General features: G+C 42.7%; 1 protein-coding gene across 2 annotated transcripts; it reads right to left on the reverse strand.

Moving 5' to 3' along the window:
- Window positions 1-1,210: 1,210 nt before the first annotated feature.
- On the reverse strand, window positions 1,211-27,819 carry LOC144113948 (uncharacterized). 2 transcript variants are annotated; one of them, XM_077647361.1, is made up of 6 exons: window positions 27,340-27,819; window positions 25,983-26,206; window positions 24,312-24,465; window positions 23,732-23,863; window positions 13,676-13,894; window positions 1,211-5,586 (listed from the first exon to the last, which is right to left on the reverse strand). In XM_077647361.1, the coding sequence occupies exons 1-6, from the start codon at window positions 27,443-27,445 to the stop codon at window positions 5,129-5,131; spliced, it is 1,293 nt and encodes a 430-aa protein (XP_077503487.1). In that variant the 5' UTR covers window positions 27,446-27,819; the 3' UTR covers window positions 1,211-5,128. The 2 variants fall into 2 exon arrangements, with proteins under 2 accessions (XP_077503487.1, XP_077503488.1); XM_077647362.1 differs by having other exon boundaries at window positions 1,211-5,708.
- Window positions 27,820-27,885: the final 66 nt, after the last annotated feature.

A 27,885-nucleotide genomic window follows, 5' to 3' on the forward strand; every position in this document is an offset into this window, starting at 1 on the left:
AATTTAACAATCATTCCCCAGATTAACATTTTCAAGGGTATATTGTTCTATATGACATACATGTAGAAATAAAAAAACTGAGTTTCAAAAATTACAGAAGCAACACACACAAGCACTCTCAGGGGCCCTACAGAAACCAAGTTCAGGACAGCATCTTGGTTGCTTGTATGTTTATTTTCTTGTATTTTTAATTTTTTTTATTAAATAACTTCCATTTATGTGCACCAATGCCTGAAGTTGTTTCTACATCTGTATAGGTGCAAGATTAAGAATTCACTTGATGCGTAACCAGTGTAAGTTCAAAAAATATTACAGGGCATTAGGTATTGCAACTTATCAGTGCTGCTAATCTGGAGAAAAGGCAACTTTAAGGGAATGCAATACATATGCCTAACCTATTGGTGACTGCATCTCTCCCAAGGTGAAGACCGGAAATGTAGAAATGTTTTCCTTTTTTTTTTCTATGTGAATTAACTGAGATTGTGTAGATGAAGATGAACTTTGTATTTCTGTATAATGAAAAGGAAACCTGTTACTCCTCAAGTGTCACGCCTCACCACTGTAACGGCCCTACGGCCAACAGTATTTGCAAATAAATAATTTCACTATTCGGTGAGACTCTTGACAGTCCATAACTTTCTAACTGGAACTTTGCTCATGTTACGGTGTACCTTCAGTGGTCCAAAAGTTAATGTTTTACCTGAATTATTGGTTACATATAGCAAATTCTAAGCTGCACTACATGGCCATCAAAAACATATTTGATGAACAGACCTTTTCATGACCTCGGAGCAACCCGTTTTTTCGGCTATGAGGAAAGCAAGGAGGAGCTGAGCCCCCAGCTCTTTTGTATTCCATGAGCACACCCAAGTGCCCAATATGGCAGCGCCCTTCGACCTCTTCTTGAAAAGGTCTATATTCCCACATAATGAATTAATAGAGTTCTAAACTTTGGCTCTTGATCAGTGAAACAGCCTGTATGTGTGAAGATCATTCCATCTGCTGTATTTCAGCTCGTAGAAAACTAACTTCCTTGCTTAATCTCTCATTTATTTGCCACTAATGATGAGGCAAAACATGGGGATACCGACTCCTCATTGGTTTACAGGCATCCGCATCGTTTGGGCAGTTCATAATATCACTGTGGTTTCCTTCATAATTAAACGCATGCAACAACGTTGGTGAGTTAAGTTGTGAAGTCACAGTCAGCTCTGGATTGGTCATTTTATTCTTTTAGCGCCCAGATTCTCACAGCCGACATAAAACAACATTTCTACAGTGTGCACACGAGGCCCATGTGGGCACACAAAACAAGTTTTGGTAGAAAACAACATGATATGCACAAAGCTTCTCAGATAACTGACTTCAGCACACACGCTGGCTGTCGTGTGCATACAGTGCATTTGTGCACCATGTAAACTAGCTTGGTCCACAGAAACTCAAGCCTCAGAAATATCAGCCACATTGTGCTTTTGTGACAAATATGACAGTAAAACTAAAGTGTTTGTAGGGAAGGCTGAGTGCCACTTGCTAAAATGTAAAGATAGCTACTAGATAGAGGAAGGCCAGAAGCTCCAATTCAACCTTTTTTTGTGAGCAAAGTACATCACTGAAAATTCACTGAAAGTCCAGATCAAATACATAAAGCTAATAATGTGCAGGATTAGGTGACAACAGCACGGCTGCTCTGTCGTGATGCTTAGCTGTTACCAGCAGGCAGATCAGCCCAGTTTGTCTGGCAAAACATAGAGCAACAACTGCCATAAAATATGATGCTCTGTCACTGCATCACATGTTTTTGGGCATAGTAAATACTTAGCCACACTTCTGTGCAACACATGAAGGGTGACAGGATGTGTTTCACATCAAACTACCTGTTTTACTGTTTTGAGATGACTTTTCTTCTACACTGTATGCAAATCCAGTGTCAACTCTGCAATAGCTAAGTGTGCCATTGTGGCTTTTACTGTACTAATGTTGTTGACCATGCCAAATGTTGTAGTGCTAACAGGCTGGCTAGTTGTTTTTTACCCAGATGTCAACTTTTATTGTACATAATTTTAGCTTACATTTTATTACACCTCAGAGGATATGAATGCTTTGCTAAGTTATCTGCTTATTTCATGTAGTATTAATATTTGCCACTTTCGTTCTGAGTGCTGTGATAACTTCCAACATGCTTTATCATTTTAGTGATAAATGTACACACCCTGGTTCAGCAATGGCTCAATCTGCTGATCAACACTAAGGCTATATGGGTGAGTTTACTGCGTGGCCTTGTACATTATGTGCATTACATGCAAGACCATGCAAAAATGAAAAATTCATCACAGCATCGCATGTTAAGTTGCTTACAAGGAGTACTATATTGCTGTTCTATGTAATAGTGACATTACATATTTCCAAATTTCACTCTAACACAAATGGGCTGTGATATGTTTTTAAGAACTAAAGCTACGCAAAAAAAACAAAGTGAAACAAGATAAATGTCACAAAAATATTTCTGCATGAAGGATAAAGGATAAATGTAAACTAGAAAAATTTAAATATGTTCAAAAAAATTCTTTCCATAGTTATGAACTTTCTAGCCATGAAAAAGGTGGAAACAGAGAGTGCTTTCTGCCAACAAGCTCTGAAAAAAATAAATATCAGTAAACAGCTGTAAAAATTAAATAAGCTGGCACATTTGCTACTGCTCAGCAAGTGTGTAAGTGCTTCAGCACCATAAAAAATGTTTTGCCCATGACTTCTCCTAACTTCAGTTTCTTCCATACGTGACAGCCTAATGGCATATCACTGCCAAAAAACAGGCTGCTGTTCTTATCAAGAGTTCACATCACATCACATATAAAAAGTGTTCTAAGGCTAGACAAAGTTGTAAAAAAACACTGTCAGAAACAGTCCAAAAACAGTGGTAAAAACACACCCCCTTACACAGGCCAAATTCCTTAAGGTAATCGGATATGAAAACTCTCAAAAATGCACTCAGGAAATCTAATCGTCAAGAACTTGATTCTCATTCACATGACACCATTTAAAATGAGGCCTCCAAGGTGAGAATAAGATGTCAAAACAGATGGACTCTCGAGAGTTGACACTCACACCCATGGCACTACTATGGGTTCCTGGTGCCACTGCAAGCAGTCAGGCCCACTCCCCGAAGTACAGCAGAGTAATTTTGATTCGCAACTGCTATGGACATGCATGCAACTAGCGAGCACAATCTGCGTTTTTGACTATATGTGTGCTTACAGTACAGGCATGCAGTGTTAAAAGTGTTCTGATTAAAAAACTCGGCTCTTTACCGGCAAGTAACAAAAAAAAATCTCTTTCAGTTGTGACTAGCAAATTAAATGTGTTCATGAGAATACGCATATATATCAATACAGCCCTAACATTAGGATCCATTTTACACAAGCATGCACACGTACATTGTTATATACATACAGCCAATGCCTTCTTTTCACTGGTACTAGCAATGCAGAGTTACTGAAGCTCAGACTGTAAATTGTACTCATTGTTCTTCAGTGGCCCTAGACAGCCAGCTGCCAGAAACACAGTTTTAAATATCTGCCTGATGCAAGTGACCTGTATACATGCTATCAAGTGAAATGAATTCTCCAACAACAACCCAAAAAAATTACAGTACGTCTATCTTGCACCAAGCTTACTCAAAATTGAAACGGAGTGTGGCTGCTTTTATGCAGTGCTTGCTTCAAGTGCAGTGAGTTGGGGCGATGTGCTCAGTTCTCACTGACACTAGGACAAATAAACACTACTGCCTCACTGTAGGTAAGTAATACTGTCAACTTTAAAAACGATTACAATGAAGATAGTTTTAGTGAGGCACATTGTTTAATTACTTGATTAAAATTTTAATCATGTATAATTAGATGCATATCAATGTGGGACCATGAAAAATAGTCTTGTGGCCTTATTTCCATAATATGAGAAAGGTACTCAGAATAATGAAGGGGAACTCCTTCTTGGGGGACAGTCATGTGATGATAACTTGCACTCATTGGATACTGGCAATGGCCTTGAGAAAATCATTTGCTTCTACTTACTCATCATGCACTAGCATATTGAGAGCTTTTAACACAAAACTGAGTTGCACAAAATTTTTCACAGCATTTCCAATGTTCCCATTGCTGAGTGAAGCCTTCACACAACCCAACTTTTATAACTGTTATTTGACATCTGGCCACACCTATGCAGGGAAGTTCTTGCTACATGTGCAACCTAATCTTTTATGCTGCCCAGCATAACATCATAAGCCCAGGATCGTGGAGTTGGCATTAAGTAGTACACTATACTAATGAGTGGCTGGGTTTTGTCAACAAAGTTGAAATCAAATCATCAAGTTGCTGGCAGCTGACCATCTGTAGTGCCCGAGATGGCATTTTCCTACTGGTATTCCAATGCCGTGTCTCCTAACGACTGCACTGATAGTACTACAATGCTGATACATTTGCATCACTACAGCACAATTGTATCCTACCAGAACATTCCAGAAACAAACTCTGGTGGTGTTTACATCACAATACGCTGTAATACAGTTCATCACTTCAGTTCATTTCAAGCAGCACACATTTACACAAAATGTTGTAACCTTTTAACTAACACCTATTGCAACAAAAGCTGGCACAATTCTAAAGAAATTACAGAAACTGTTACATTCTTTAGGCTCCATTTACACATTAAACCCATTATATGAATAAGTTTTCTTGAAATATAATAAAATGGTAGCAAATAATAAAACAGGACCAGGAAGAAAGGCAAACTGGTTCTCACATGTTATGAACTGATAACTTTTAATCAAAACTGTACCTGCAAGACTTTAAAAAGCATCATTAATGAAAAAGCACAAACAGCAACCACTAAATGACCTCACTTATTTATGCTCATTGTTGCACTTCAACATGCTGCACTGCAGACAGCTTTCAGGGCATGCATTTAAGCAGCGACTAATAATGCACATTACCACACCTTGCACAAGTGAGTGCAATACAGATAAACTGAACATAAACCAAAGCTGTCTCAATCTGTGCAAGTGAAATACAATTCCTGTTGGGGAGGGGGGCACGAAGACTCATTCACCCACTTTAGTTATGACTAGCACCTTGGCTCACAGCCAAGTTTGTTCCCAGCCACTGGGCTGAGAGGAGACAACACTGTGGTGCCGCACAGAGTCTGGCGGAAGCTCAGCCCCTTTTGCCCTCAGCGTACTGCTGGAAAGCATGGTGCCATTCTGCATGTTCCATGGCAACGTCTGCGCGGCCTCAACGGCAAAGCTGGGACCCAGCACATCTGGCCGGCCTCTGGGCAGCGTGTTTGCCCAGGTGTGCTGCGGTGCCTCCCCATGTGCAGCAGCCAACAGGTCGGGCTGTGACGACAGGGGCCCCTGACGAAATGTGCTGGTTGGGGTGACACCGCCCGGAGAAACAGGAGGAACAGCATCCAGCGGCCTCGGCGAGGAGAACTGCTCTCGACATGCAGACAGGTCGCGCGGGAGGCCCTGCTCAGACGAGCCAGTTGGAGCCGTTTCGGGCCTGGTCACTTTGTGGCTGGGTAGTAGAGGCTCTCCTGGGGAACGTGAAATGTGATGCCGGCCGCTGGGGGGTAGCTGTTTCCAGGATATGGGGGAGGCTTCTCGCAAAGGCGTTCGGCAGTGCCCCCGTAAACACCTCCGCTTCCAGGCTGGTGACCTGGGTCACACACACCACCCCTCGGGGGTCAACGCCCTCAGCCAACCCCCCAGCCCATAGGCTTGTCTCTGACCAGTGCCACAATGCTTTAAGAGATATCTCAGGCAGTATGCTTGTTTCACAGACCATGTGATGGCTTGTGAGATGAACACACTGTCCATCGGCTACGGGCTTGGTGGAACTGTGCGGGGACCAGCAGTCCTGAGACAAGCACCCTTAGTGTTGAATCCTTTCAAATAATAACTATTTTATTGTTAAGCAAGGCAGTTTTCACGGCTTCACCAACTCTGCCTTCCAACTTCTTCTACAATGTGTTTAATTTGCTGTCAGTAAATGCATGTTTCCCAAACAAGCAAAATAAAAGTAACTCTGAAAGGGCTATTACCACTAATGTTTGGACATTTAACTTAGTACATTGCTCACATATATTTTATGCATTTGTTAAAAAAAGTTAATACCATAGACTCACTTAAAAATGAACTCCAATACACTGCAAAAATTTCTTCGCTTGTCAGAAGTCTCTCCTTAACAGTGATATTTGTTTATAGCCATACACAAGATCAGTAGAAGTAGGTGTTAAAAGAGCACACTGAATAGGTCAAATTATCTGTGCCCCTGTGTTTGCCTCTAGTTTGATCTATACTTTTTTTCCAGCCATCAAAAACCTCAACAGTGCTGTACTGCCTTGCACAAAGTCATAGGCTCAGTTCCCAGCCATAATGACTGCACTTCGACACTGGCAGATGGCAAAATAAGCTCTGTACTGAACCTTAGCACAGGGTGAGGAATCCCAGTAGCTTAATTGAATCTGAAGTCCTACACTATTGCACTACTATGTATTTTCTCAAATGGCTTTGGGATGTAAAAATACATTACATGATTAATTCTGTTACCTTTCGTCAGCTGAGATGCAAGTTAGTGCATGTCCAGAATAAAAAATTTACATCCACCACATGCAGCCATAGAACCAGAACACAAACACATGCAGATATGCACACAAACACACACACACACACGCACACTTCTTTTGATCAATATCTTAAATTACCGGGAGCCTAAATAATCTTCTCCCCCTAGCGCCACTATTTTTTGTCCCCATTTATAGAAGCTTTCAACACTAGAAAATACGTTGAATTTAGATGAGGAAACTCAAAAAATATCATTTATCCCAAGCACTATTTTTTTATCTTCATGAGAATCACCCAAATGTTCCTGTACTCTGCCATATCATTAAGCTTAGTTTATCTGACTTCAGCTTAAATATAAACTTCGTATGTCACATTACTTATTAATTTGTTTCAGGACAATTCAAATGCAAATACAAAAACACAGAAATAGTAACTGAAGCAGAGGAAACAAAATTCTGGCTTATTATCAGTTTGTAAGAGAGGTCACCACTCTTTAGAAGTGACAACTGAAGACTCAAGAATTTATTCTCCCTCAGATAAAATCTTCTGATTGTGCTGTTTCCTTTTAAATTGTCCCATTTGAATTTTATTTCACATCAATGCTACATGATGTTACTACACGCAGCATGCAGTAGTGGTGACTTATAAATGTGCAAAATTACTCTCATATTCTCCAAAGTCCAAGTCCCTCTATATTTCACAACTTTTTGCCAGATGTGAATTACAAAAATATGTTACGTTAAGAAGAAGCAACTATGATGCTAAACCTGTGCAACAGATAGAAAACTGAACAATCACCCCCCTTTGCAAACAATATATATCAAAAAGGTGTTTTCCCTTGTATATACAAGCACTAAGTAGCTTTAGTAGGCATGTTTTTTTATAACTGTCATGTAACATACAGCGTCCCATGATTATTATCAAGTGGGCAAGGTGTTGTTTAACCTCAACTTGTTGCCACCAACAGCAGCATGGAACAGTGATGCTACTGGTAAAATGCAATTTGGAGCAAATTTTGCAGCCCTAAAATTTCCCTCCTCGTATTTTCTAATTGAGAGAGAAACGAGTAGCAGCTCGGAAACGTGTGCCAAAACATTGTTGGACCGAAGATGGCTCACACAGATAGCACAAAAAGCACGGCGTGGAAGTCAGCTTTGCGATGTTTGTTTTTGTTAGTCCATTTACTGCAAACTTCAGGACGTCAGGAACGAATGCAACGCGATAGTCATGCACTGCTACAAGTGGGCTTCAATGCCCCCGGGCCCAGAAAATCTGGGCAAATGCTTCCAGTTTGCACGGCTGCCACCACAAGTTGTGTGGTAATTAACACTTTGGTTATGATGCCATACTTTGGTAGTAAGTATTGGGTACTGAGGTTTGGTACATCCCATTGATTTTCTATGGTTGTCAGAAATAGTTGGTGTGAGTGCAGGTAGCATTTTATAGGTCAGATTTTGTAGAGAAGGAAGAGCCGGCCATGATCCTTACCATGTTACTACAGAAGCTCTCAGGACTGTCTTAATTTCTCAAAATTATGTTTAAAATGTCTCCATTGAGTTGCACAGTGTTCACTGCTAGCGGCCTACACATGGCGCTAGTCCCTGAATGGCCAGAAAAGCTGGGCATGTTAACATTTTGAAATGGCGGCGACACCTAAGGTCATGTCTACCTGTATAGATTGTGGATGGCAGGGCCCAATTCGAAAGCAGTGACTTCTGAGCAGTTCAACGCAATTTTTTTTCAATTTTTATCAGGATGATGCAGCTTATCTAGTTTGGCACAATGGTGGCATCCCTGCATGGAAGCAATATCAACCTACAACTAAGGGTACTGCTGAAATGCTGAGAATGAATTTAATGGGTTTTGACAGTAAGTAGGCACAAATGTCTACACAGCTGTGAGATGTGGACACAGAGTTTATAATTGACAACTTCTGTCAGGTTGTGAAATCAGCACCGAGACACCACATGCTGGCGATCACCAAATGTTCAAAAACATCTAGGGCACAAAGGAAAGGATGCATCTGACATTGTGCTTGCTTTTAGTCATGCAGAGAGAATGTGAAATAAACCGACAGTTGAACATAAAACCTGCAGAAAATTCTTAGGATATTGAAAATGCTCGTCTCAGTCATGCAAGGCCTCAGGATACTTTTGGAATGTCTTATAGTAGCACTTAATTCCCCAAAACATCCTGTTGTTATGCCTGAGAACACAATATTACTATGCTATAATAGGGATATGATTGTGTTCCTGAAGGGTTTTCTGAGCTGGGTATTTTGAAACTCCTATTAATATTAAATGAAGTTGATAGTGCTGTCACAAAACTGATTTATGTTGACTGTGAAGATTACAGTTTGTCACTACATGGGTAAAACATAGGCCAGAAGTTTCAAACTTATCTTGCAATGTATCGTATTTACTCGATTCTAATGCACCATCGATTGTAACGCGCACCTGTTTTTCAAGGTCAGAATAAGAAAAAAGTGCAATAACTTCTATTTTAACGTGCACCAGATTTTCATGTTTCGATAAAGAAATACGCACATGAGGCCGCCCGATTTCCAGTTGCCTCCATACATAAGATCGCCTTATTTTAAAGCATCAGCTTTTCTTAACCTCGTTCCTTCGCGCCCTCATCGGCATCCGCAGTGCAGACCTTGGCAGCATGCCAATATGCTGCGCTCCGATGACATCATGGCAGGGTCCGGCGGTGGTGGCGCACTCTGCGAACCTGTCAGAGTGCCAAAATGCTTGTGCGCCCAGGACGGGAGCGCTGGTGGCGGTTACGCGCTCAGCGCTGGGCTGCCTAGCCGCGCCAGTGTGTGCTTAGATAGCCTCCGCACGCAAGGTCATTTTTTTTTAATTTTTTTGACCCCGGCATCGTAGTGAACTTGGCACGTCTTTGCAACCGACGTTTCTATGTTCGCTATGTCCAGGTCGGCGCCTCGCTGACGGAACACTTAAGATGCTCACGAGGCCTCTCGGTATCCAAGACTGCGGTGTGTGATATCGATAATATCGACATGCAAGAAGTACCAAGCCACCACTTTCGTTATGCCCATCACAATAGGGTGCTGCTGGCATAGTTTCATTTTTGTACTCAATTCTAACGCGCATGTCGTTTTTAGGCGATTTTTTTCTGAAAAAAAGGTGCCTGCTAGAATCGAGTAAATACGGTGGGCTACATTGGTAAGATTTTGTCTCTCACGCGCTAGTAGGCAGAAAGGGGAAAATCGAAAGAAGGAGCAATCCAAGAAAATCACAGATGTTTCAGTGTGGTATAACGGCTTTGCTATGTTTTTATTGTCCACGAGGTTGACTACATTTTTTTTTTATCTGTCTGAATTCAGTGTGACATCAACATCATATTCATGTTGGTTAACATGCCCAATAATGCGACTCATTGCTGATTTTAAGAAAAATAGGTAAATGGACAGGACAAAAGAAGCACAAATGGAAGAGCTGTCTTGTTTCTATGACTTAACAGTGCCATGGTCTGTGTGTGTCTGAAGCCTCCACCACCAAGCACCATTAGCAGATCGGGGCGCCTTCTGGGCACCCTCTGGGCTCAGAAGGTGCCGCCTCCGATGCACCCACTAGCAAAAATGCATATCCCACCTACAAGTGACCAACCACCCACCCCCATTCTCAAGAAGAACCCCATTCACCAGCCACCCACCTGCCTTGTCTCTCTAGAAGCGAAATCAAATTCAATGCAGTGGGAATCGGAAGGCACAACGAGATTGCGATCTATGTAACAGTGAAATGTACAGCCGATACTACTAAGACAGATTTGTCGCATCACATCACATGATCGCCTGTGCATTGTTTTTGGCCTGTCGTTTGAAGACAAGAAGTTAGAGGCAATCTAGCGTGACCAAGAAAGCTGATTATTTGTGAATCACAAGAAACGACATCCAGTCCTGGTTGGCCTGGTTTGAAGCCTGACAATGCTTAGTAGCACCAAGAGAAGAAGTAAGCGGTGTCTCAAGTTTTGCATGGGGACAACCTGAATGGTGGCTCTTGGATGTTCATCTGTTATCTCTGTCTTCCAAATGCAGTTCCACAAATATCCATGGTACATCCACCATAAATAAATACTATATTGCCTGTGCAGACATCAGCATTACTGGTGGAACATTCATATCAATAGACCTCTCCTGGTCTACGTCACATATGACATTTTGAAGGAGGGGCAAAGGGTGTGTCTTGGCATGGTTGGCAAAACATTCCACTGCTGGCGGCATGGTGCAGTGAATTTGGTCTCGTGTAATGACAATTTGCTGGGTTTTTCTTCATGCCGCCGAGTTGTTGCGCAGTGGAATGCACTGACTGATCGAAGAAGACCTGCCACATATATTCCTTCCACTTTCCAGATAGCGAAAACTGGCGAAAAATGGGTTTTGGAGCCGAGCAAAGAACAAAGTGAGAGACAAATACATGTCATCGGACAGCTCCGTAACACTCTCCACAATAGGTAGATCAAAAACGAAAAGGCAACTTTTGCCAACCAAGCCTGTTTTTATCTCAGCGCCCCCTTGCTCAAGTGCTCCTCTGATGTCACATCATTTACAAACTGGGACAGGTCTATTAACTGGAAGATATGAAATGAATACGTGAATATTTATGCCCTATAAAACTTATGTCTAGTCAAATAAGGTATAGTCACGCATAAACATCCAGGACAGATTTATCACTAAGTAATCACATATATTCAAGCAGTGTTCATTTATGATATGATTATGTGTAGCTATTCCTTTTTTTTAAAACGCTACCTTTTAGAGAACTTTTTAAAACTCCAGGGTTTTTTTTTTTATGTTCACATATTTTACTGAAGCTTTTACCATCAGTTCTCCTCAGTCTTCTGATACTTTGTGATTCGAAATTTGGAGGCATGTTGTTTCAGTGCAAATTAATTTTAAAATTTTCCCATTTTGCAACCTCAACTTGAATGGTTTATATGGACAACTTTGCATGTGTGACGTTACGAGCAGCACGTGCATTGACATTCACTCTGCGCTTGCTGCAGGAAAATCATTATCTGCAGTCGACAGTTTAGCCACACAAAATGCACACTGGAGGTTTCGCAGCAGTATACATGACGTCGTTTGTTGGTTTCTCATGACGTCATCTGTTAGTTGAAACTAAAGTTCGGTTTTGGCTTCCTCATTTTTGGTGCTTTATAATGTTTCACTCATTATTTGACACTCTTTTCATTGCACCTAGGAGGGTGAGGTCTGAGAAATATAATGCGAAGCCAGGGCGTTCACTGCGTGCTTTGCAGTAAAAAAAGTGTTTTCTTTCTGGTACTTTTAGCTTCACTGGAGTCATCAGATGGATGCCCTCTGTTTACTAATGATCAAAGATAATAATCGTCCACCTTTTTAAAATCTCTTTACTTAACTGTCACTAAATTCTCAGAAGTCAATACCAAAATCAAAAGCAATGAAAATGTCATCACTGAATGCTGCAGAGCAACTGTTTATGGGAGCACTGTTCATCTCTCAAGGCAAAAAATCAAAACTAAAATGTGCCTGTTGGAAGAGCTCTCAAGAGACGGCACTACATTTCCAGCAAGGACGAGTTGGGAGTTTAGAGGCTGAATGGGAAGAGCTCAGCAGGCACTGAATGACTTGGGGCCAAAATAGCTGTTCTCCGAAATTGGGTGGGTATTGGCTAATGACAGAACAGGATTAGAAACCTTGCTTGTTGTCTTCAAGCAATTAGCAAAAGTAGAAAGCCGAAATATTGTGAGCAAAAAGCTGTCAGAGAAGTTACATACATAAGTGGAAGTGAGTGTTAAGTGTTTGTCTAAATGTCTGCAGACTAATCTCAGAACCTGATAGTGCTAAGATAAGTGAATGAAGGAATATAGCGATGTAATAATAAGCAATTCCATCATAAAACTACAATATGTAAATGTATGCATATCTGCTAGGCTCATTTTTTTGCTCATGAAATAAAAGATACAATTGTTGATAAATCTGAGCAATACTTACAAGAACATACTACAGATACTAGTAAGGATATTTTAAAAGGTTGTCAGTGGGATACCTCATAAACATTAGGTACTTAGTGATTGCAAATGTGCCTTGGATATACCATAGGTATGTAAATAAGATGTGGTGTGAATGTTAACTGAGCATAGTACTTGGAAACCCTTAGTGGGCCAACAAGATGCGAACTATGTCCTGGGCAGGTTGCAGGATTTCCCCATGAAAAGGGTTTCCCCTTTAATGCTCATACTATAAAATAGTCATAGGAAAAATCATGTATACTTCAGTGTGCCAGCTAATACATCCACAGTGAGAAAAAAAATCATGGCCTTGTAAGCAGCTGCAAATTTTGAGGTAACCAGTAATCAATGAGACATTCACTGAAGGCATTCAAGCATCAGATAATGCAACCAGCAAGTCTCAAAGGTGCAATGAGCAAGAGATTTTTTTTATGCTGCAAGTCTTTGAGCAAGAATATTTATAAAACTCATAAACTTATTATATATTTATATATAATTATTCAATAAACACTGGCTTGCAGTCGTACATGTGTGCCCTTTTCTTTTCACCTAGTTACCTTACAGCTGGCACACAAATTTGTATTTTAAAGTTCCATCTGCCAATGCAGTAGATACTGAGTGATGTCCTGGCGACATACATGTTCAGTCTAGGTCTGGTCAAAGTAAGAGATATGAAACTGCCTCCGCTGTGCAAAATCATACTAAGGTGCAAAACTAGTGACCCATATTACTTTCCAAGGGCATTTCCTGTTTTCACAGCCTGTATGAATGCTACACATTGTCTGCATTTATATCTGCATATTGAAGAAAGCAAAGGCAGGTGAAAGGTATGTGTCTCAGCAAAGCATTTTCCTCAGTAATGATGGCAGCACTACTGAAGTATGCTGCACACTGGCTAAGCATCTGGGTCAGGCAGAGGCAGAGGCCAGCGTGCAGCAATACACAGCTACAGGGAACAGATGCATCCCCTCAGACAAGCAGGCAGGGTAGTGCAGCAGAGCAGACAGGGGGGAAGCCAGGAAAGCGTCATTACACGCTTACTGGGGAAGGCGCTGTGGTTGGCCTGCAGGGCAGCAGGGTGGTTTCCTGGAAGCGTCATTGCCCCAGAGGTTGCCTGGCGCTGCTGCTGATGCTGCTGCAGTCGCTGGCACAGGCACAGGGTGCCCACACACAACACCAGGCACACCACTATCACCACCAGGGCCAGTGTCACAAACACACTCACACCGAGGCCCAGGATTTGGCTGCTGGCTGTGTCATCTGCATGGAGATGCAGTAATAGCAGCCATTTAGTAGGCTTTGTGGCTTGCCTAGAGCCACGTGGTGTACAGGAAGTGGAGACTTTTGGCTGTAAGAGCTGTGCAAAGTAAAATTTGCCACAACAAACAAAACTTGCAGTGATCTGAACGAGACATGATGAACAAAGAAGATTACCCTCCTGCACGACCCTATTAATGTGTACAAAGCGTGCCTCCAAATATTTACTTTTCTTGCGTCTATGACCATGCACCTTCACTATCTACTGACCCTGACCATGCTCAACACAGCCATATTGCTGAGAGTAATATCAAAGATGGCACTGCTATGTGACCTTGTGTGCAGTATATTTTTCATGTTTTGAATGTCTTACAAAAATTACAAGTTCCACAATACTGCTTTTAGACAAACTAAATGAGCTGTTTCTATAGTTCTCAATGTAGTAAAAATATAATTGCACATGTGCAGCTCTACTGACAGCTACTATGGTTTATTCTCAGTCTTTTTTTGTGTGTGTGTGAACCTGTGAGAATGCACGTGCAGGAAATAAACTTAGTTCAGTTAGATACAGTGCCACCTCTTCAGCCTCACCAAAGAGATACCGCATCATACAAGACAGCAAGTGGATAAAGTTACGTCTAGATTTTACAAGCTGATCAGCAAATTCCTATATGAGCTTCAGAATACATGAGTGAGTGGCCTCATGAGTGCGAATAAAAAGATAATGGAGCCAGCAGGTTCACAAGTGAGCGAGTAAACTTAAGGATTCGCATACACGCCATACCTTTGAACGGACCAACAGTGTTTTTTAATCAAAGGTGCCATTACAGTAGACTCATAATTTCAAACTTCAAAGAACCAGACTATTGTAATTTGCTTCATCGTATAATCTGTGCATACAAATAGTACTTTGGAACTTTTTCTCCATGAAAGCGTAGCTATAAGCATCAGCACAACATAAATTTTGGGTGAAGAGCACTTAATAATATTTGTCGGGCTGGTTGGTTCATACTGAATGAGAAGGGTGAACTGTTTGCTCTGTACCAGCAGTCCCCAACTGGTTGCGAGGTCGAGAAAGAAGCCCTGGTCTCCCAATAGAGTAAAACCACGTTAACTGGGCTTCAACAGACTGGAAGAAAGGTCCAAATTATCTGAAACTTCAATTATTAAAGGACACCAAAAACACTGCCAAAAATCGCCTCATATGATATTGAATTCAACTGGTGCAAATATGAACAATGGCCATCTGCTGATCAGTGAGAACTGCGCAGCAACTACAATTTTTCACAGTTCCATTAATGTTTTATACAATGCACACATACTGTGAGGGGTATCGCAGTAGAACTGCTCAAAATGGTAAGGGCTGCAGCGCTGGCCTGTTTCAAGGAGCAACATGGCGGCAGTGTAGCCTCCTCAGAGCGACAGCATGCATATAGGGAGGGTTCACAGGAAAAGGCACGCGGATGGAAGCGAGGGGACAGCACACTAGCGCCACAAAAGTGCAACGCCTTCTAAAAATAAGGAGAACACCAGTGACGTGCCAGTGACATGCAAGTCAGCATCTGAAATAGTGTGCAGCTGGGCTTGGCTGATGATGCGCTGCTGATAGCTGATAGAGAAGCTCTGAAAACGAAACTATGCAGCGACGTGGACCCTCTAGTCGTCGTCATGCATGCCATTGCATGCACGTCAAAGTCAACATTGTGCCACACAATTTACGTTTTATAAGCGATATTTTAATGACCGCGTCAGGCACAACAAGCAAATTTTCAAATGATACAGCACCGCTGATGTGACGTGCCCGACCTCAGCCACTGCTCTTGCGCCCGCCGGGAGCATTGGAACAAGACGAAAAGTTTGAAATAAAAGAAGCCGTGGTGTTAATTGGGCAGCTTTAAAATGCATTGAAAATAGAGTTGGCCAGTCCAAGTGACGAAATTTGTTTGCATTACCGGAAGTGCGAATTACCCGAGTCCAAATTATCATGAATCATCTGTATAAGCATAGGGCTTTTCATATTCGCGTAAAACCCATTTTACCTGATTCCTGCACCCCGAACATATAATTTCTTAAAAATCGGGTTAAACTCGATTTCTTCCTGAAAATTAGCCTTGTGGACGCTGTTGGTTTTCCAGTCCACAAAGCTGAAGACACAACAAGAAAAATTTGGGAATATCTAGTGCTTATATTCCAGAGATGTGTTTGTCTTCAGTGAACTGGGGATCTTAAACCACTTTTAACGCTTCTTTTCATGAGGCAGAAATAATTTTAAGATAAGATGGAAAACGGTGATTTAGATGTGAGGCCAAAAATTGGAGGAGTTAAGCTCCGCCCTAAATGTATGACGTGATACCTTAAGGGTTAATGCCCATATCTGCAGAAATGGTCATTCTCTACTCAACATTCATAGATCGCTGGGAGTCCTCACACCACTCCTGGCGCAGTGGTGCAGCGGTTGAGCGATGCGCCACTGCCACCAGTGCAGCTATGCGACCAGTCATTAAAGGAACTATGCAATAAATTGAGATTATGTAAAGCAGACGAGAGATAGGCATTCGATCACTCGTCAGCCCAGTGCAAGAATTTTTGAGCTAGCGTCAATAACAGCGAAGATATAGACGATTAAAAATTATGCTCCTCCTCTCCCCCCTCAACTCGTACACGAGGAGCACCAGAAAAAAAATGAAGAAAACAGCTCTGGGACTGGGCCCCGCCCATGAATACGTCATCCGCTGACATTTATTTTGCACCTTCCGGTTGTCGTTCCTAGCCCACCAGCAGCAGCGTGGGCGGCGTGGCGGCATCTCTCCGTTCTCTTCACCTTCCTGGATTGCGGCGCGCGTCGGGTTTCTTTGCTTGTCATCTGTGGTAATTAGCAGTAATAAACCCGGACCTCGAGGTGCGACTGCTCGCTTTTACGGCCGCGATGGGCATCGAGCCCTATGCATGCGCACGAAGAGCCGTGCGAGTGGCTTCGGAACTCCCGACAGAAGGAGGCGGCAGAGGAAAATTGAAACCATATGCGTGAAGGCAATGTCCTGGCTCGCGCTTGCCCGAGAGGGTCGCGCGGCGGCACGAGCAGACGATTTTCACGGCTACCGGAAGTGTGCCCGTGACTTCGTGGCTGCCGTGGCTCCAGCGAATGAGAGCGTGTGGTAGCCTAGCGACGTCATGGGTTGTGTGACGTCTTTGTTTCACAATTTTAGTTCCAAAATCGGTCACTACGAGCACACCAATCGACCCACAAATTTAAAAAAACACGATTTTTAAAAGTTCGTAATAAATTGCCGGCTCAGTTCTGAATACTCATACTTCGTGTGAATGCTTCTTAGCATCATTTCTAAGCATTGAAAACATTTACAAGTGACTTTTTATTCGTTGCATAGTCCCTTTAATTTGACTGCCACCTGCCATGGTGCAATTTTCTCACAGTCTGGTGTGCAGGTTGTGATGGCGCCACAAGGTTACGTGACCTAGGTGGCCCACCTGCCTCCTATGTTGCTTCTTTGGAGATTTTTCGTGGATTTTTCACTCACGACCAATGACGGCGACGCTGGATTTTCTGCGACACAAGCTCTGCGTTAAAGCATGGCTACCGACCAGACATATATATTATCGGAGTCATTTTATTAAGAGCTACCCACACTAATGACACTATGATCCAAGGACCTTGCGCATTTAAAATGGTTCCTGTGATATTGAATGTTTTCCCAGAGTACAAATAAAAGCAGGGTGATCTTGCTCAGATGTGGGAGTGCTCCACATGAGATTGGTAACACAAGCAAAAAAATATACCGTATAATGCTGATTATAAGTTGACATTTATTTTCAGAAAAATGACCTTCCCAAGTTAGGGGTCGACTCATAATCGAAGTCGACCTATACATGGAGTCGTAAGGTCAAACTAAATGCAGGGACAAAAGTACATATTAATGTGATAGTGTTCAAGCTCCCACTCTGCAGAAAATTCAGCGGAGTCATCATCGGCGTTGTGAGCGAAAAATCCTCGAAGAAGAAACCTAGGTGGGCCACCTACGTCCTGTGCCCTTGTGGCACCATCACAACTGCCCACCGGATTGTGAGAAAACTGTGCACCGTGGCACGTGGCAGTGAAATTAATGGTTAGTCACTAGAGATTGCTTGGCAAGAGCAACCTGTGTCACACAAGCCCCACTGGTGGCAGCACCTACCATTGCAAGGCAATGACGCATCGCTTAACTGCAACACCATTGTGCCAGGAGTGGTGTGAGTACTGCCAGGGATCTATGAATGTTAAGTAGAGAATGACCAATTCCGCATATATGACGTTAACCTATTGATGCTACCGTGTCATACCCTTAAAGGCTGTTTTACATGATGAGATTGTAGCCATAGCGCTGCGCGATTTCAGATGTTTTTCAACAGAACGGCGCATCAGTGTTGTCACAAACCACCAATTTTCAGCGAGTTGGTCGCACTGCCGAACAGTCAGCGCAATTGTTGTGAACAGCCCAGCCGTCAACCAATAGGATTTCCAAGAGGCTGGCTGCTCGTAGTTGCGTATCTGTTGACAAATGCAACGAACACTAAAATGCTTTATCGAACATAAAAACGCACGACAGCTCCATACATTAGCCACAATTATAAAATAAATGCATAATAAGGTGTCTGACATTTATATCTGCCTAAGCCTTTCATGCCTAAGAAAAGCTGTTTGTGCCACACCGACTGAAATCGTTAGCATGTGAAAAAGTGGCTGCGATTGGTGTCGCGATGACAATGCGAATGGGCCATATTTTTTCATATGCGTCGCACCATGTGAAGTAGCCTTACAGTGGAGCTTAAGTGTCCCCTCAAATTTTTTTTTCCTGGCGTAATGAATCTACCCCTGCTTTTGCCGTTGAGAATTTACTTTTTTTCAAAGGGACGATCAGGATAATTCGATACAACTTTTTTTGTTAGCAAAATCCAATAGCTGGGGATTTCGTGGCTTTGTTCTCACTGATCCAATGGCGAAAGACGCATTTATTGCTATTTGGATTCGAAGTTGAAACACTTGCGACTACTTACGTGTGGGAATGTGAAAGTATTACTGTCCTTGGGGGCACTGACACCCACATCTCACATCTCAGCGGACACCTCCCAACGGGCACTGAAACATCGCTGGACATCCAAAGGACGTCCCACACATCCTTAGGACATCCAAGGGAGCTTCAGTGCCCATTGGGCTCAACCGCATCTTAACAGGTAACGAATCTGGGAAGGCATACAATTAAAGGTGCATATGATGTTGGTACGAATCCCTGTCGCAAGCCATCCTCTAACTTGACTAGCATATATAAGCGATATATGCAACGAGGAATCATATGACACCACCTGGAATGCTGTATGAAAAACGGTTGCAACACAATTTTGACTCGAATGTTGTGAGGAAAACTGCTGCCATATTAAGGTCGGCCAGTGGAGAGTATATATAGAAGAACGACATGTATATGACTGTCTAAAGTGCCGGTTCTCAGCTTGCTGTGTGCGTCATATGGCCACTTGATGATGTCCCCCTATTTTTCTTGCCATCACTGGAATTTTCTGTACAATTTGGGAGTGCACACACTAACACATGCCACCGGCTTTTCTCGTAATGGGACTAGTATTGGTTTCACATTAAAGCCTTTTACCACTGCTCTGAATCAAACGGGGGACTTTCTGATGATGAAACAGCCAAAACGTAAACTGATGTAAACATGGACTCACTGATTACTGCCAGCAAGTGGTGCAGCCTAGCAGCAGCTGAAATGAAAACTACCACCTGCCGGACATCAAAGGCCATCAAAAGCAGCAGTGTCTCACAAGACCGTGACTGCCTCCTTCTCACGAGGAAAGACGAGACGTAAAAGATGACTCACGGACAAATAAACGTTCCCTTACTCTGTCCCTTACAGTTCCCTTACTCTTGCATTACTCTGTCTTCTGAAAACCGTACTGGTGAGATGCCTTGTGTACAAATAAAAGTTCTCTTGCATTACTCTGTCTTCTGAAAGCCTTATTGGTAAGCTTTGGGCCACAGGGTGAGGCAATGTCGACCTATATTAGGAGTCAAACTTTTTTTGCCCAAAGCAGGTCGTGAATTGGGGAGTCGACTTACAATCAGACTTATTAGGATTCGGAAAAAAAATTCTAATTTGCAAATAACTTTTTAGCAGAACCTGTGATTTACATGTGTTGTTTATGAAAGAATGAGCAAATAATTGGGCATCTTGTGTTTATGAGAAAAACAAACTGTTATAGTAAACTGTCTTGTGCTGCAAAAAATTACAAAAAAAAACCCGAACTACGGAAATTTTTTCAGAATAACCCGACTTGTACCCGAAGTTGAGCTTGAAAAATGCAGCCTGATTTTTACCCCTGAATCCTAAAAAAAATAAAGCTCAAAAAGGAAGGACACTATATATGCATGTCCATATATAAACTCCGTCTGAGGTTTGTCTTGACACTGAGTTGTTAATTTGTTGGGCTGTGAGCTCCTTGGTATCAGGACGGCAATCCTCATACTGAGCTTTACTGCTCTTTCTTGTATTCATATTTAAAAATTGTCCTGAATGAGGTCCAGGCAATGCAAGCTCCCCATCCTGTCTTCTCAAAACATTTTCATCTGTAGTGCTGCCACAGTCAGATGTGCAGTCTTATTCACTGGTATGTGATTAAATAAATCAGATTCTCTGATGACTCTGAAAGGCTAAGATTCATCTTGTCTAAAACTAACAATCCTGCATCTCAAAAATATTTTGAATTGAGGCTTTGCAGTACACAGCCTTTCCTCGCTGAGGTACAAGCATCCTACCCCTTAGTGCAGCTCATCGCAGGGAACCTGTACACACACACGTACTCTATACAGCTATACCTTTTCGAGCAAATCAATGGATCCTAACATACAGAAGCTTAGGCCTACCAATACAAGTAATGCTATCTCTAGAAGGGTGAGGTACACCAGTCACCTGAATGAACTCACAGACACGAAGCCTAGAAAAAAATTATTCAAGTCAATAATTTGTCCAACTCCTCTGCCTCCCCAAAAAAGTGGAAGTACTATGCAAGTGAGTAAAAAGTGAGTACATATGACTTTCAAAAGATATTTTACTGAAGGCTGGCTTTCACGAATAAAGAGTTACCCCCAAGAACACTTAAAATGAAGTAACCTCATAAACAAATTTAAGTTAGATACAAGTCCATCATCAGCAACATGCAATTTGCAGTGCGAAGCCACCCCTAGTGAATATATTAAACTGAATATAAAAAGACCTTAGCTCAAATGGTTTATTGCACTATTTTCAGTCAGAAGTGTTCCAGCTGAGCATATCGTAGTCATACCGAGCCTTAGGGAAAGCAGGTCCCAACATATTGAGCTCCATTTCATCATACCCTACAGCCCCTACAAAGCTGGCATTCTACAAGGCTCCATGAAATCACAGGTGAGCATGCAAGTGTTGAGGACCGCATCGTAACAAGTGCCATATGCAAAGTAGAGAAGATAGTGAGATTTGTACAAGTGAATGAATGCTTTTTTTTTTCCTTCCTTAATGGCTAATCAATTCATGGCAGCATAGCAGAAAAAATTCTTCTGCAGGCACACAATTGCTTCCCTTGCATTGCTGACCCAACTAAATATCCAAGTGAGCCCATGACTTTAGCGAACTCTATCAGTATGTTGGAAATAACAGCAATCTGCAGTCCATCAGATGTCACCTAAATCTTACTTGATGCCCTAGTCCAAGCTGTGGCCTTTGGGTTGTCCCAGCATAGAATCTCAAATTTGAGTGGCTCCAGGGTGTACCATAGTGCACAGCCAGCCCTTAACTGATCCCAGCTGAGAATATACAGTGTAATCCACTTGCAATGATACCAGATATAACAATATATCACTTATAACGTGCGAATTCTTTAGATTTATCAATTCTCCCATTTCCCCTACATAAAAATATACTGAATGTAACGATACAGTTATCTGCAAAATAACGGATACAACGGTAGGATTCTGGACACCCAGAAGGTGTTTACCACCAAAATTTGTCTGAAAGTTTGATAAAAATAAAATACTTTGAAGCAAATGATGCAAAAACTATGCAAATGAACCAGCGTGGCGAAATCTGTGAGGAAGCGTTGCCTACAGCCTTGGGAACCAAGCCACCAAGCGTTATCGTTGTCACAATCACTGGAGGGAGGAGCTTGCTTGGCTGCTGCCGTGCAACGCTGTATCACACAAACGAAGTTTCCGCCCGTTTGTGCATTTGTTACCTGGGTAAAAAGTGGCACTGACTAAGCGCAAGGTGATAGCTCTGAACCCCCCCACCTCTCACTCTTATCGTTGAGATGGTTAGGAATTTTTTTTTAAGCGTTCGCTTTTCTTACGCGTTCCCCCATATTGCACTGTCCGCAGCGCTGACCTTGGCAGTGCACCAAGATGCTGTGCGCAGATAACAACGTGGCGTCTTTTGATGGGAGCTTCAGAAGGGGTGGGGGTGGCTCCCTCGGTGAACTTGGCAGAGTGCCAAGACGCTGTGCACCCTTGACAGGAGCGTCAGTGGCGGGGTAATACCTACATGCATGAAGGTGTGTTTTTTTTTTTTTTCCGGTCCAGATATAAAGATAATCGGTTATAACGGATTTTCTGGTTTTCCTCAGTATCGTTATATGTGGACTGCACTGTACATAACATGACTTGATAAATTGGTTCCAGCTGAAAATCATGCAATGCCCCCAAAGTTCTTCTGAAACAAGCTAGTACTGTAAATTGCCAAACTGATTTACAGTTCGCACCAGACGGAGATGTTTAACTTCTGTTATTCCCCAGCTTCAGAGAACATGCTTCCTAGTCCCTCATCAATTGGAAATGATATTCCCAGTTGCTTCCAATACAGTTATGTTGCTGGTAGAATGGAACCAGCTACTTCCTGGAAGTCCTGCTAATGGAACTAACTGCTATCCACTTGGCATTTTAGTGGGACAAGTAATCTTCCTACTACAGTCGAGAAATTTTGTAAGAACCATCTGATCCTCGTAGATATTAGTTGCAACTACATTTAAATTTACTCAAAATGATTAGAAAAAACATTGTTGCGTGAACTGAATGCAGTATTCTATGTATATTTGTACACAATCTACAGTTGATAAGTGACCAAATTAATTTCGGCTTTCAGAAATGGTTTGAATGGGTAACTGTTTTCATAAAGAAATGCCTTTGTTACACATACTGCTTTTGACTTCAGGGTTTGAGTGATTAATGTGACGTATTCAATGGGAATACTGCGAGTTTAACTTGCTACTATATTTCAAACAGAAGAGATGAGTATACATTTTTACTACCTGCAAGCAAATGAGGGTCAGGGTACAGACAGCCCATCAGAATGTCGCACAGTAATCACATACATCAACAAAGCTACACTGATAAAAACAGATTACTAGTTCTTGGAAGACATTTTTGTCAGCCAGACAAGTTCGGACAAAAATACAGCTTTCCTGAGTAGCTGCACAACTATAGGTATATTAGGTACAGTGAGCTGATCCTGATGGTAAGCAGCAATTGCATATTATGAATGCAATTAACTGCCTGTAACTGCTTTCACGCCACCTGCCTTTATAAAGTTGAGGTATACATATGCAGAAAATGACCATTTTTTGCAAGGATTTACCAGTACTATAGCCAAACTCCTTCCCCTTTCCCTGTATGTTCACAGACAAAGGTTATGAGACCCATTTTCTGCTCGCACAGGCCTCAAATTTTAAGTGACACGCAACTATGGGCTGTGCTTAGTGACACTCACTGAGCTGGCACCACATGAACTGTGTGAAAACCACAGGCTCACTAACCTACGCATAAAGCATGACTTGTCTCGTCGCTGTTGTCACCACAGTGGTTCACACCGTCGCATGTCAAGTTGCTTGAGATGCAGAAGCTGTTGTGACACTCAAAGTCCCGGCACTTCAAGTCGTGCTTGAGATCTGTAAGCACAAACAATGCCAATTGCTAAAACCGCTACTGCAGAAATGCAATAGCAGTTGTGTAACAAGTGTATGCAATGATGCATGCTACTAAAGCAGTGAAGGCAAATGTGAGCATTAAGAGAATTTTCTGTGTTTTAAAATTACGCGAGGTTCAGGAGCCCAAAAATATTCTGTCTAAAAGACAAGAAATTAAAAACTGCCTATAAAAAAGTTTCTATGCTCACATCGTCACAGTGCTCCACTAGTCTTGGGTGACACTGCTGCACTACTTTCAAGCTATATGAACACTGCTCTGGTGCACATTTGCACACAGCACAATCTACTGTGTTGCGTGAAAATCTCATGCACTTCAGAAAAATTTCATCAATATAACTATGGTCTTCAATGTAAGTTCCATGTTGCAGTCCATTTTCGTGTAAGTTGCTCTAAAACTGCTGTTTCTCACCAGGAAGTGAGCTGTCCTTGTAGGCAGTGATGATTAGTTTGAAGCCATTTCCTTGTGGGCTCCAGCTGTCTGTGGTATACTTGAGAGTCACATAGTTCCCCTGTGTGAAGATGGTCCCCACATCCGAGCGTGTGCTCCGACATGAAAGGTCCACCTGTGGCCACAAGGAATATGGTGACTGAGACTCAGAGACTGCCACCAGAGAAAATACAACTCATGCTCTCTTCTATAGTGACCATGGTGCAAGTGGAAGCTTTACTTACAATGTATCGATGTATGATCCTGAACACAATTTGACGTGATACCGAAAGGTATGTGCAATTTAACACCTTTTCCTCAAGCTCTCCAAAAATAAGAAGCATGCTATATTTATACATTTAAATGTGCATGAGCAGGATTTCTAGTATTGTCCTTCTGTATTATTCTGAACAGGATTAGTAATTTTGGATAAAACTGTTGAATAAGCAACAAGATAACCTGTAACTGTAGAAGTCAAGAATGCGAAATTAAATTATTGTGCCCTTATCATAGAGGGTAGCAGCAATGGACAATAATAAATCTTTCTCCTTTACCAAGATGAAACTTGTTGAACCACAGATGCAAAGCATTGTGCTAGACAAGAGCACCAAATAAATAATGGTAACAAGAATAATTTTCAGGCCGATTTCATTCATTCATCAAGAATAATTCTGTGTATTTTTGCCTAGCCAGGATTACTTGTGTGAGTGCAACAAGAAACTATTGCAAGAGTGACAGTGATGTTGTACAATGAAAATAATTCTCACTAATTAATCCTAGGCAGTTATGTTTGTCTTATAAGTGGTGCATATATGTTTGCAGCATATACAACATGATGCTTTATATGAAAACTGGCCTAGCAGCCTGTAGTCATTTCACAAGTTGCTAAAGAAATATCAGCCATATGCCTGCACTATTTCCATGAACTGCAGTGGAATGCTAAGATTCAATGCTTGAAGAATTTCAGAAAAATGACAAATACAATACATCAAGATAACTAACCACAGCTCTGCCTGATGGGCTAGTAATTATAGTTTGCTTTCTGAGATGAGGTCACATGGGCACTTTTTTGCTTTCTTGTTAATTATACCTATAGCAAGGCTCATGATTAGCAGTCTGAAAAATATCCCAACCACAGTACATCGTAAAATTGCTGATTAAGCACTTCAACAATGCCAGCCTATATGAGAAAGTTATGATAATACTATAATATTACTTTTTTTTCCACTGCAGCCACACCTGCTAACATTTTCCGCTCCCTTCCATTCGCTCACATGTGCTTTTGTGCTGGCTTCACTGCAAACGTGATCATAATGCAGTGAAGCCAGCTTGCCAACAAAGCTCTGATTTCCTTTACTCGAGTTTATACGAAATGGCATTTGCATACGTTATCACAGTTCTTAATCAGAGGTTATTGTAAAAAAAGAGGCAGGGGTACTTACATTACGCGTTTATCCTAAAAGATATGTTTCGTGCAAAACACATGTACATATTATTCAAGGCCAGTAACTTTCATAAATTGTGCCCAAATAGTGCATGCATGCGGCTCCAGTAACAGAAATTAAGTAGAAACGGCAAACCAACGTTTTTTTTAGTTTTTGTAACAATTATGAGCGCAGCACAACGTCCACAAGGAGCCATTTTTCTCAGCACCTTGTGGTTCCCTATGGCATGGGCGCCATCAAAAATGACTAGATGATCGTGGCAGTCCAAGGCAAGCCTTTCAAAGCGAAGCATGAAGCGTTGTAAGATGGAGTCAGTCTGGAAGGTGACAGCGCACTCCAGGTTGTTCTCGCTTTCTGATGTCAGTACGGCACCATCAATCTTCTTGTACTGAGGGTAGTGTCGCTCTCCCATGCACAGTGACGAGATATGAACTGCAAACATTGAAAAAAAAAAATTGAGAACATCAGCTGCACATAACATTTTATTAAAATCACCTCCTTTACTACACAACAGTAAAAAAAATTTCATCTTCCCAGAAGGATGCATGCATGACTCAAGAGTGCATGACCATGAAATAATTGGGTGCATGACCAAGGATATTTTTCATGCATATTGTTCATGCTGCAAGGAAATACATCATGTTGATTTCAATGCAGTTGAGAGCATGCAGGGCTATGGCAGGTAATTCACAAGGGCAAAATATTCGTTTTGCTACCAACGTTTCATTCTCAGGTTCGGGCGCATCATATATGCAGCAATAACGTACTTTACGCATGCAATATCAAATTTTTGAGCAATTTTAGAGCTTACTTCGATAGCAATATTTAGCATGAGGACTGAATTTTAAAACCTCCTAGGAGGTAATAAATGTAACTGGGATAAAAAAGAAACTTCCGCGGGATTAGAAAAATGTCCCATTGATGCAAGTGTGTGTGTGTGTGTGTGTGTGCGCGCGCGCGCGCGTGCGTGTGAAATTGACGTGCAAATTGCGTGCATAGCTGAGTGCATTCGCAAAGAGCCCATGTATTACGACTGCTGCAAGCAGTTTTCTTGTCTATTAGCCTATAAGGATGCACTTTTGAAGCTGCATGCTTCGGTACAAGCGCTGCGCTATGTTGCAGCATGAAAGACAATGCCGCAAATGTACACGCGCCAGTGACGATCGTTGTATGCACTAAGAGCATTAAGTGAACGTAATGCGCGTTCCTAGCTATGATTCATCTCGCCGCCTCCTTGATGCGGCCGAGAGCGTGCCGGAAACGATCGCGCGTCGCATTCGCGGTTATGTACTCGAATCCCGTCCCGAGAGCGCCCATGGCTTTTCTAGGGCGCACGGCGGCTGGGCCACAGCCTGAAAACGGCAATGCGGGGCGCTCCACCTTTCCCACCACCAGCGTCCTTTTTTTTTTCTTAGTGCCCGGCGGTTGACGGGGGGGGGGGGGGGGGGGGGGGGTGCACGCCCATGAGGCACACGAACCACGCATGCATGCATTGTCCCGCACGGCAGCAAGAGCCCGCGCGCAGGGCTAGGCGGAGGGGAGCTCCCTTATCCGCAAATACTCACAGTACTTGTTCCGGTCCGCGAAGGCGCCGTGTCTGCAAATTAGCAGCGATAACAGCAGAAACTGGAGCACGACGAAAGACCAGTGGTCTCGCTGGACGCTGGCCATGCTCGGTACGGCCTGCGGATCACGTCATGTCGGCTCCCCCTCACGCACAGCCAACGCCTCCTCGACTCGCCTCCATGCGCGCTGGCATCTCTCGCACCATCTAGGGCTAGCCGGCGCCTTCCGCCAAGCGGCGGCGCCACCGAAGTGTGGCCCGCGGGCGGCCTCCTCCGATTGGCGACGCGCGCCTTCGACGGCCGCAAGGAGGCAAACTATGACGCTGCTGCGTATGCTTAGCTTCTCGCCACTAAAAATACTGCGTGCGACTCGGAGAATATGCACAGCAGTCAGACTGCCGACAATCGATCGAGGCACACGAGCGCTCGGGACGTGCGGCCGCGCCTGCGAGGCCGCCGCCGCCGCCGCCACTTCGCGGAGATTGTTCTGCAACTGCAGCACCGGAAGTTCTGTTTCGCTGCACGGTGGCGACAGGGTTCGAGTGG

This window comes from Amblyomma americanum, chromosome 1 (assembly GCF_052857255.1).
Source record: "Amblyomma americanum isolate KBUSLIRL-KWMA chromosome 1, ASM5285725v1, whole genome shotgun sequence".
Lineage (NCBI taxonomy): Eukaryota > Metazoa > Arthropoda > Arachnida > Ixodida > Ixodidae > Amblyomma > Amblyomma americanum.

Excerpts from the sequence above, each read along its gene's own strand:
- LOC144113948 (XM_077647361.1), bottom strand. The coding sequence starts at position 27,445 with ATGGCCAGCGTCCAGCGAGACCACTGGTCTTTCGTCGTGCTCCAGTTT. Across the intron at positions 24,466-25,982 it reads ATGCCATAGGGAACCACAAG|GTGGACCTTTCATGTCGGAG; the intron begins GTGCTGAGAAAA and ends TTGTGGCCACAG. Across the intron at positions 23,864-24,311 it reads CAAGGACAGCTCACTTCCTG|ATCTCAAGCACGACTTGAAG; the intron begins GTGAGAAACAGC and ends TTGTGCTTACAG.